General features: G+C 41.5%; 2 protein-coding genes across 3 annotated transcripts in view; both read right to left on the bottom strand.

Moving 5' to 3' along the window:
- Positions 1–12,016, bottom strand: part of LOC128306729 (uncharacterized) — a 383,189-nt gene that overhangs the window by 200,640 nt on the left and 170,533 nt on the right. The gene's annotated exons all lie outside the window — the stretch shown is intronic.
- Positions 5,585–12,016, bottom strand: part of LOC128306725 (longitudinals lacking protein, isoforms A/B/D/L) — a 67,443-nt gene continuing 61,011 nt past the window's right edge. The window contains exon 9 of the mRNA XM_053044315.1: positions 5,585–7,020. Coding sequence (XP_052900275.1) covers positions 5,585–7,020 — 1,436 coding nt within the window. The remainder of the gene's footprint in view (positions 7,021–12,016) is intronic.

Below are 12,016 nucleotides of genomic sequence, written 5' to 3'. Positions count from 1 at the left end.
CCAATTCCAAACCAAACCCTCCAATCCAATCCTTCTTCCCCTTCCCCACTCCTCGCCTTCTTCCCAAAAAACACACAACTCTATTTACATTGTGTTGGTGGTGGTGTGTAGTAGTAATGGTAGTAGCAGAAATAGAGTATATAGTAGTAAGAGTAATAGTGATAGCAGTAGTAATAGTGGTAGTAGTAGTAGTAGTAGTAGTAGTAGTAATAGTTATAGTAGTACTAGTAGTATGACAATGTGTGTTCGAGCACCACAGACAATAAAGAAGGTGAAGTAGGTAATAAGGAAAGGAACGTTACAAAGGGTGAGAGAGAACCGTAACACGCGCGCGCTGCAAATTATCCCATTTTGATCGTTTTGTTTTTCATTCTTTTTGCTTCCTCCTTCTATTGTTTGTTGTGTTTTAGTGTTTGTTTCGGTTTTGTTTTCTTTTGCTGGCTTCCGTTTCGTTTTGTAATCGTTTTTGTTTTTCGTTAACTTGTTTTATTTGCATGAACCGATTTCTTATTGCAAGTATTCGTTTGTTTGTTTGTGAGGAACCGTTTTGCGTTATTTTATATCGTACCAGAGAGAGTGTAAACGATAAAATAAATCAAAAGAACTCAGTCACTGTCAGTTGAAACAAAAAACAAGGGACAGCAGGGTAAAACTAAACAATGAAAAGTCGTCTAGCGTTTGTGCTCATATTTAAGATGTTGGCAAGGATAGAAAACAGTTCAAAAATGGAACGTAAACACACGTGGTAAACATTAACTGAAATATATTAATCGATTTTTTTTATATTTTGCATGAGAAGACAGAGAAGAGTAACAACACACACAGAGTTACATTCAGACACAATGAGGTTTTGAGAAAAATGTGAAGAGCGTTCTACATTACACAACAGAGGAGAATTCAGAACATCGAGAAAAAGGTTTATTGGAAGGATGTGTTTGTGTGAGTGTAGGTGTGTATTGATTTGCTTATAAGAGAGAGAGAGAGAGAGAGAAAGAGACTTTCAGCAAAAATTCTGGAAAGAAAACGATGGTACAACAGATTACAGGCTAAGGACAACACCGCCATACATATATCGCTTCCGTATTTCGGTTCCGCATCCGCCCGAGTTTAGATTGTGATTTGGCAGATGGCGTGTTAGTGTGTGTACTAGCAGCTGTTTGGCTTGTGCGTTTCGGGGGATAAGAAACGCACACCAACAAAAGGAAACATATTTAAAAACAAAAACAATAGGGTAACAATAACAGAGACTGCTTTCTATAACAACGATAGAATAAGAACTTGAAACGGCGAACACAAGCAGAGCGCACCCAGTGAACAGGTTGACATCGATTTGATAATAATCCGTGAATGTATATATGTGTGTGTATTTATGTTTGTGTAAGTGCATGTATGTGACTTGCACGAAAAAGACATCGAGAGCAAAAGGAAGAAGGCAAACGATTGATTAAGAAGTGTTTGTGTGTGTGTATTTGTGTGTAGATGTGTGTTTTGAACGATGCAGTTGCATTTGATAGAAGCGTTAAAGAACAAAAGAAAAACGTACAAGTGCAGCGAGTATAAACGAGTAGAAACAATAGAACAGTATAACACAATAAATCAGTTGACAACCGAACGGCAAACGGGTCCCACGGGTGATCACACACAGAGAGAGAAAGAGAGACACACACACATAAATAGGAAGTATATAAAAGAAAACAGCACGTCAAATTGAGTGTAAGGAAGTGTGCGTGTGTGTGTATGTATGTGTGTCTGTGTTTATACCAAAATCAAACTAGCAAAGGTAGCACTAAGAGGAACGGATGAAACAGTGGACAGTGACATGCGACAGCATTCACTCTCCCTCGCCGACATTCACAGGAACAGAGCGCAATAATACGACACCTAAAGACACTAGGCACAACGTGTAGCACGTGTACAGGACACTTAGGGAACGGTGACGGCGTACAGATTTGCTATTCTTGTTCTATTTCCCTTCGCCCCTCATCCCACCCCCACCCCCTTCTCCACAACGCCTTCCACTCCCTCCCCTACAATGTATTACAGGAGAAGTAAACACAAAAGAACAAAACATTACACAAAAACAACGCCGACAAATTGCTACCACTACTGAAGAAATGTAAAGAAAATAAACAATACGGAACGGAAATATCCAACAGAAAAGAAGAGCGAAAACTAAGCTAACGCATGAAAAACAAGTAGTAAACCCAAATCTGGCGAATGAAAACTCAACACACTACACTGACAAGGCTTTAGCGATCTCGCTCTCTCTTTACCTCTCACTCTCTCTCGCCCTTCAACAGTGCTCTCCAATGACAGTAAAGTGACAACTCGAATGATAGTATTACTGCGCAACGTCTACTAAGGGCGTTACGGGTACGTAACGCACTTTTACTGTTTCAACGCCAATGTGTGCCACGCCGTGGTGGGTGAATCGTAAAAAATAAAACACACACCAACTCACACTGAATTTGACAGTTGACGTTTTTGCTTCTCTTCCCCCCTCCCGCTTCGCTCCCTGCCAACTTTCGATGGCCATTTTGGTTGCAAAAGGGCTGGCTCATCGCACAAGTTGTGGGTTTCCCATCTCCCAAATTAGCCACAAAACCCCCTGTTCCCGCCCTCTAATCCACAAAAAAATCGCAACTAACACTCCCCCCCCCCCCTCCCTTCTATTATTTGTTTTCCCCTATAGAGCTACATTTTCATGTGTACGATCCGAAGATTAAAGTAGTAATACATTATTTGTTTTATGATCACTCTTTTTCTCGCGCTTCTTCTCTCCTCTCTCGTTTGCTCACACAGACGCACGGATTGGAGCAATATTTTCGCGACGCTTCTATGCGCAAAAAAAAACACACAAAACAGAAAAAGGCCAAATATGTTTTGTTGTTTCTTTTTTTTTTGTTTCTTCCTTTCCTTGTGTTTGGTTTTGTCACTATCTCTAAATATCACATCATACGATTTATCTAATGTTTAGTTTGGTTGTTGGTGGTTTAGCTCTGTTTGTTTTTCGCCCTCGTTCTCTTTCTGTTTTGGTTACTTTTGCTTTCATTTACTAACTTAAACGTTACAGTTTCTTTGTTGTTCTCATAACACTATATAAGGTATCATTAAGCCCATAAAGTTTTGTGTTGTTTTTTTCTGTTTAACGACCTACGGTTTTGCCACATGACAATTTTTGTTTGGTTAATTTGTCTGTTTTGCTTTCGTTTTTGTTGTTGTTGTTGCTTCCATTATATAGTTTATTACTATGCTTTTTGTTGTTTTACTTCCATTAACTGGGCTTCCTTTCTTATGTTGTTCACTTTGTATGTGTTCTTTTTTATGTAGTTTCTTCTCCTTCCTCCTGTTTGGGATTATGGTTAAAGTTATTTTGTTATTAAAGTTTTTTTAAATTGTCTCTATAAATCTATCAACTACGCAATTGGTACACTATATGATAAGTTCACTGTTTTATATTGGGTTTTGCTGTAAGGTTGATTTTTTTTTATTACCAGGGGGAGGGCCACCTACGCATATAAATATAGTTTCCATATCATATAAAAATATAAATGTATATGTGTTTGTAGATATTTCTACCATTCTTGCCTTTTTTTTGTTTCCGTTTACTGGTTTTGTATTAACTTTTTGCTATGACTGAATGTGTATACACTTGCGTTTAATATAATTTGCTGTATAATATTTCTGTATTTGAGGGTGTGTATGTGTAAGTGTGGTTTTTTGTTGTTGTTCCTGTAAGATATTTGCTCATCACTAAAAAAACTTGTCAACTTCTACACCTAAAACCGCGAAGCACTCTATTTGCCTGAGCACAGGTGTTACACTAAAATGGCTCCCCTTTGTTTTTTTTCTTTTTTTACTTTATCGTTTTGTTAATTTACTACTAGTTTGGTTGGGTATTGATTCTTTCATTTACTAGAAAATGTACCGAAGATAAAAGCACGCACCGCAACGCAGAGAATGATGAGAACGACCACGCGGCAACGAGAACGCAAATTAGAAACGCAACACGACTACGGTTTGGTTGTTGTTGAAAAGAGTAACACACTAAGAAATAGAGCACCCTTACGGTACGGGATATATTTTAAAGAGCATATAGAGCGTTACAGCAAGGAAACCAAGTATACGTAACCATCAAAGCCATATCCTCTGCGTCCGCTTATTCACATCCAGCACAGAGGATGTACGGAAGGCACACGTAAATAAAACAGACTAACCGGCAAACAGAATCAATTAGCTAAAAGACTTAAAGAACAAGCGGAAAAGGCAGGGAGTGTGTTTGTGTGACAGAGAGAGATAGAAAGAGAGAAAGAGAGGGAGAGCAGTTCGATGGAAATGAGAACGAGAGAAAACATCAACGAATAACACTATCCAGCAACTACATTCACCTTATCCATCAAGAGTAACGCTGCTAATGAGAGTATTAACGAGTAGCGTTACGCAACTCTTTATAAATCTACACAATTTTTCACACTGCGCAATTGAACGGTTGTTGCGTCTACCATAAGATCAATCATCATGGAATTTGAGCCACACAATTTGCCATCTTCTTCATCTTCTTCTTGATGTAACGACCTGATCTGCGTTACGACCTCATGTCTGCCGTTACTGGCTAGCAAAATCGTGACCTGGGAAGGCTTTTGTATAGGTTCCGTGTTGTGTGAAAGCCCGGCACCATTACCATCGGAATCTGCTATAACTGCATTAGACACAATTCGCCTTAAGGTATGCTATTCGCATTACAAAATCCGCCTTTAGGAGTATTAACTGCTACAAGCAGATCGAATGCATTCATTTTTCTTACCAATAATCGTAGCTCTTTCATTTTTTTCTCAGTCTCTCTCACTCTCTCAATTACAGTCAAAAACACTTTCTCTCTCGTGCCCCCCATCCACTAGGGAAGGATATTGCAGAACGAATTTCAGCGTCATTCAAAAAAAAATGTATGACTCTTTTTATAATTCTCAAATAATGGACAAAATATATGGTGGAAAATGCATGTTAAACTTTGGCGAAGGTGTAATTGGTGGAAGCAATCCAGTCGCAGTGTGTTGCCTGCGTATATACACATTCCGTCGCTTCCCATCTTCCTATTAGTCAGCTGTATGAGGTCGACAACGCACCAGAACACTTGCTGTATATAACGTCTAACGCGCACAAAGAAGGCAACTCTACCTAGGGTATGAATGTGTATGTATGTATGCATATATAAGTGTCCAACCATACTGTGGAGGTTAAAAAAACGACGGGTTGTTCCAAAACTCCCTGATGCTGGGAAGGACATACTGTATTCCAGCGACCTCCTGACCCCTTATCTTCTCTACCGCTCCATGCCGCACCGCAACAGGCTCATCTCCACACATCAGTAACAGGAATTGTTGTACTACCATCTACTAAAAACCGTCTTTGCACCCACACACGCACATACAGGGGGGAGACAAAAAGGAATCGGGTGGAGTCACGCTTACTCAAACCTACCCAAAAAGAGCGAGAGACGGAACTGGTCGGTGCCGTTGCGCGCCGCGTCTTACACGAAAAGGTTCTTCTTATACTTCAGTCGCTGCTTGTTTCGCGCGGCGCTTAATCACATGTGTACGATGTGGTTGTAGAAGCGGTCCCTCAGCTCCGGGTGCTTCACCTTGCAGTGTGCCTTCATATTGTCGCGCCGTGTAAACTTCTGGCCGCACACCGGACACTCGTGGCTCTGGGGCCGGTGTATGTTGGCATGGTGCCAGCGATTCGAGACGGTCTTGTGGCAGCTGACGCAGCTGTACAGCGTCGGGAAGGTGCCGGTTAGCTGTATGAACAGTGAGGAGTAGTCGATGTTGTGATCACGCCGCGTCGTGCTCGATCCACCACCACCACCACCGGTGGCGCCACCTCCCGCGCCCCCACCACCTCCACTACTGCGAAGGGCGCTACCGGCAGGTCCACTACCTACCACCCCTCCCGCAACCATCCCTACCGGTCCATCGCAGGGTTCACCCGCCACGAGGAAACTTCCGGGTGGTGGTACGCCGCCACCGCCACCACCAGCGCCACCATTACCGCCGCACATGGAAGCCGATGACGCAGAGGATGAGGAGGATGACGACGACGACAGGGACGCCGGTGTCGGTGGGGTCGTGGACATGACGGATGGTTTACTGCCCCGATTGCTACCATCCGGCTGGACGCCACTGGTGTTGAGTGCGGCCGCTGCTGCAGCGGCCGCCGCCGCCGCTGCTGCCGCCGCCACCGCCACACCCGCCCGTGCATCACTGGCACTGTTAAAGGCACTGCCGCCCGCAGCATGGTTGTGCTGCTGCAGAGGATGATGGTGCGGTGCGTGCGACGGATGCTGGTGGTGCTGGTGATGGTGGGCGGTGGTGCTGTGGTGATGGGACAGGTGAAGTCCCCCACCGTACTGGGACCCGTTCGCGATGCCTCCACCAACTGCCACTCCGCTACCTGCACCTCCTGTTCCACCACCTGCTCCTCCACCACCAGAGCCTGATACTCCTCCTCCTCCTCCTCCTCCTCCTCCGCCTGCTCCTGCGCCTAGGCTTGCTGCTAGCCGGTGATGTTCGACAAGGGACTCCACTAGGCTACCACCGAGCGGTAGTGGGACGGCACTGAAGCCAAGCATACTGGCGGCAGCACCGTCACACCCGAGTCCACCACCTCCTCCACCGGCTGTTCCGCCACCGGCTACACAGTCCGCCGTATCGGTCCGGTGGTGGTTGCTGCGGTTCTGCTGCTTCTCCGACCCTACCACTGAACCACCTGCTCTACTCCCTAATCCTGACCCTCCTCCTCCACCTCCTCTTCCTGCACCTTCATACTCTGCACCATCACTAATTCCACCTCCTCCACCTGCGCCACCTGCACGGCTCCCATTAACGCAGCCTCCTCCTCCTCCACCTCCTCCTGCTGCCATAACGGCATTCACAACCACTCCTGAAGCAAGATCGTGATGATGCAAACCGGCACGATGATGATGGTGACGTGACGCCATCGCTAGACGCAACATACGGTCACCTGCAAAGCACACAGGCACACAAGAACGGCGTCACCGAGTGCGCGCCCTCACCACAACACGCCTCCGAAATTATAAACAGAAAATAAAAGGAAAAACACCAACACAAAACGCAAAAGTTACACCTCTTGGATGAGAATTTAAAATAAAACACGCACACAAAAAATTGTGACAAAAAAAAAAGAAACAACTAGAAGGGAACGAAACACGCGTACAACGAAAACTGGCTGTGGATAACGAAATAGCAGCACAGAAGAGACTCCGCGAACAGGAGCGGGAATAAGGTAAGGATCGAAAGCTAATTTCATGGAACAGGAACATCGAAAAATACGAATTTCGATTCAAACTGGATCGGTCAAGGGTCGGGTATAAACACCCGAAGAGTGCTTGGAAAATCCACAATAGTAATACTGCATCAGCAATCAGCACCGAAGCAACTGACAGCTGTCAAATCCGTTCACACACAAACACGCACGCGCGGCGATACAAGCGTGGATGTTTGTGCGCGCGTGGATAAATAATGCATGTAGCACCCACACAAGCTTACTCGTAGTTCACCCAGTCTTAGTGAATAGAAAAAGTGAGAGATGTGCGGCTGACTTCTTCATTTCACATATCGAACTTAACCAGGCGACTCTTCGAGTGCCCTATCATTGAGGCTAGCTGTGGTGCGACACAAAGTTTATAGTGGCTCCCTCTTATTGAGATACCCTCAAGTTCGATAAGTGAAGATAAACAGTGTGTGGATTTTATTCAAATCGACCATTAACGTCAAGGACTCGGGAAAAGGGGTTGCAATTGAAACCAACAAATCGAAATAAAAGTTGTATTTCAAATAAAACAAAGAATAAAACAAAAGAAAACCAAAATGAGATATATGTGTGGACAACAGGAGGCACTCAATTTATGCGGGACTAATATTTAGCAATGTAGATACATAAGTGTAAAGGGGAGGGGAGGGAGGACGAGGGGAGGTGTGGTAAATGATTATATTTTGTTTGTTTTTTTTTCTCTAAATATTGTTTCGTTTGCAACCGATTTGATGGTCTTATTGTTGGGGTTTGATTTTTTGATTTTTTGGTTTTTATTTGATTGTAATTACTATTTGCTTAACTTGTTTGGTTTGTATAAGAATTGAAAGGAATACATATGCCGCTAACACTCAGTAAAACGTTCAAATGAAAATCATAAGCGCTATTTAAAAACAACCTTAAAAACTCATCGTCATAATAATAAGGTAGTATCAGTGTCTGTTGTGAGTGTGTGTGTTTGTGAAAGTGTATGTAATGTATACGAAAACGTACTAAGAAAACAACAGAAACGTTTTTGGGGGGAGTAGGAAGGCGGGAGAGTAAGAGGAACTCAAAACAAAGTTGATCACTAAACAAAAAAAAAACACGAACCAGAAACGGAACCTATTATATATATATGGAAGAAAACGATAACATATTGAACTATTCTAAATCACTAAATTTATGCGTTTTTTTGTTGTTGTTACTTAAAGGCTATTCTTATATAAACTGCACTATATAGTTTCGCTTTACACTGGGGTAAAACGTATTACACTAAAATAAGAACTAAATAGCAGCTCGACTTAGCATGATGTTGGTGGATTGGTGAAGGATGGTTGCGGGAAGAGTGTTGGGAGCGATAAACTAAGGACAACAACAACGGCAAACAACAACGAAAATATAAACAAAACGAAAAACAAAACGATGTTCTAACGGAAACCAAACAAAACTGATGCGGAGAAACCCAAAATGGCAACCGTGAGAGACTGAACAAAAACAAGAAACCGCCCCGGGGACGTAAAAGTAGTCACACTAAGGAGCGAGAGCACTGTAATGTTGTGGCCGAGTGTCACTAGCACTCCGGCACCCAGAAAAGTCTGTGTTTCATCGGTATGAGTTGACTATCGCAATAAAACAAAATGGAGACGAAACCAAACTAAACGCACACTGCCAAGCGCACGTTGTAAAACCGAAGTAAAAGAGCACAAAACAGAGATAAAAACTATATGTGTGTTGTATGCGTGTGTGAGAGACAGATAGGATGCAAATGAACATGAATGTAACAATGGGAACGAAAACTAAACTAAAACGTATCCGGCACCGCGTCAAAAGCGACTAGAAAACGACACAGTTTGCACTAGAGTAAAATGCAGCTATATTACACATAATTTGTTTCTGGGTTTGATATGTCAAAACAGTGGCCTAGCGCGGGTGGTTTGAAAAAGAGATGAATATATTTCAGTGGCATGTAAACCCATTCTAATATGCTATTCTAATGAGGAGAATAAAACCAAAAATCAAAACAAACAAAATAAAGCTAACAAATCGCTACCACGAGAAGTGTTTTTTTTTTGTTTGCTTAATTCGGCATAATGATCCGGCGTAGGATGAGGCACACAGCGAGAGTAAAAATAACGCTAACGGAATTAGTAACAAAATCAACTAAAGCACAGTCTAGGAACGGAAAAAACCACAACAACATAGAAAAAAATAACAAAATCTGAGCTGTCAAAACAAAGGGATTAAACACAATTGGACGAACGAACATTCAACGGATACTGCTATTAAAGTTCTATATCTAGTTGGCACACACTTGGAATACACGCTAGAAGGCATCGGTAAGGAAAAACGACAATATGAAAACATAAGTGAGACATAACAGAACAACAAAACCTAAACGAACGTAAACATACGAAACTGTTTGCTTGTAAAGGGGGGGGGGGGGGGGGGCTGGGAGAAAAATGGCGCAAAACTACACGAAACGAATGAAAGAAAAACCAAAAGAAAACAGAAGAAAAACATCACACAAACAAAACTAATGAAGAAAAAGTAACAAAAAAAAATGACAAGGGAAAATTCAAACAAAAATAAAAAGAGACTGAACGATGAGCGCAAACAAAACCGAAATGAACATGATTGTTTGGGTCTTCTATCCGACTTCACAAAACCGAAACCTGGCAACACTGTAGTTTGGGGGGGGGGTGAGGGGATTTTGGGAAAGAAAGAAAAGAATGGCACAAACCCTTTGCCATGTACGAAGATTCCTTTTTGTTTTTTCCTTTCTGATTTGTTTTGTTTTCATATCATTTTCAACCGCTTCACCTCTCTTTTTACTACTTTAAGATTAACTTTTAATGTGTTTGTTTAACTCTTTTTTTTAACTTGTTCCAAACTATTTATCGTGTTCTGTATTGTTGTTTATTACTTTTCAATGTTGGTTTGATTATTCTTTTTTCTTCTTCCATCTTCTATATTTCATTTTTTTTCGACTTCTTCTTCTCTCGCCATACCCTTAACATAAGCTATTAGTCTTTTTAGACGTTTGTAGCTATTTTTCGATTTTCTTTATTTTTTGTACGATTTCTTATATCTTGTTGTTGTTTTGTAGAACCATTTGTCACACAATCACCTAAAATTACCAAACAAATCTTCAATTGACAGCGCGCACACACATTTTGCGAACGATTTTATGGGAAACGAAGTGTTTATGTGAATTTGTTACTGAAAAAAATTTAACTGACGAAAGTTGTTTGTTTTACATTAAAATTTAAACGCGTGAACAAATAGGAAATCAGTCATTCTTTCAAGCAAAAAAGGAGCAACCACGTAAATGAGCTGCAGTTTAGGATTGGCGTAGAAGTGAGCAAAACAGTCCAATCATCCGCATATAAATAACCATTACAAGTGGACCTCCCGTCTGAAGAAAAGACCAGAAATTGCTGGTTTCGTTCCCCGTTCTCGCACTCTTCTCCATCCCCGCGTAATTGTTCTTAATTCATTGCGTAAAAGAATTCTTCACAACAACTGGAAATAAAATCTATAATACCAGTTTGAAGCCACCATAAGTGCGCAGAACCATTGTCATAATTAAAAAGAATTTCCACTTTATCCGTAACAGTCCACATACTCACAATACTTAGTATAATTGTTTATCAGTAAAACTGGAACTTTTAAAACAAAAGCAAAGAGATAGGAGAAAAGTGTAATGGAAGAAAACGGACAGAAAGAACTTAATAAAGCATAAATAAACTTTAAGATAGAAAGAAAAGGGGTTTACCAGACAAGAGAAGATTAGAGAAGTAGAGCAATACGATACGATTGGTTAGAAATTAAATACCGTGAAAAGCAAGGGGAATATTGTTTTGCAACAAGCATTTCATTTGTTGGAAGAAGTTGGATAATTAGCACGACGAAATGGAAATGTCGAGAAAATTACACGAATATTAGGCGCATTAAAATTAAAAGCTGGTCGTGAGTTGTTTTTTTTTCACACAGCTGGAGATTATCGCAAATGCACACAACCATGTGTTAACTTCATGTTCACGCATATTGACAACGAATGTGAATTACTTATTTCTATCTCTTCCTCATTCTTTCTCTCTCTCTCGCTCTCTCTCTCTCTCTCTCTCTCTTTTATCTCTGTCTTTCTCTTCTCTAACGATCACTCTCTATCTCTGTCGAACGATGTATTTTATTATCAGAACTTTTTGCGCGAAGATGTTGCAATGCATGCATACATTCAAGGGATTTTGGAACTTTGGACAATCAAAGTCGATGAAAACTTTTACCTGCAACTGTTGCCAACTTCCAACTGATGTGTAAATTCAGTAACTTCGGCTAGGCAATTCGCATTAATGTTAGTACACGTCCCGTACTGCGCTACAAAATGGACGAACACTTCAACACCGATAGATCACGCTCTCGAGCATTGGATCGATAACGCTCTTAGTAACATCCAGCCCAAAACAACTATTAGGCAGGTATTAGTAGACGAACCAAACCGGCCGCCATTATACGCACATATGCATGTAGGCGAATGTATGCGGATAGTAGAGAGGAATATGTACGCAACGCATATACATAGAAGTAGAGATGTGGAAACAAAAACAGAAAATAAATATCGTATACCGGAAAAAAATACTTACTCGCAGCAAAGAAACACATTCACTTGGTTGAATTGCATAGCGATACACACTTCCACGTTTAC

Source organism: Anopheles moucheti, chromosome X, assembly GCF_943734755.1.
Source record: "Anopheles moucheti chromosome X, idAnoMoucSN_F20_07, whole genome shotgun sequence".
In the NCBI taxonomy this organism is placed as follows: domain Eukaryota; kingdom Metazoa; phylum Arthropoda; class Insecta; order Diptera; family Culicidae; genus Anopheles; species Anopheles moucheti.
This window is presented reverse-complemented; position numbering and strand designations above follow the sequence as displayed.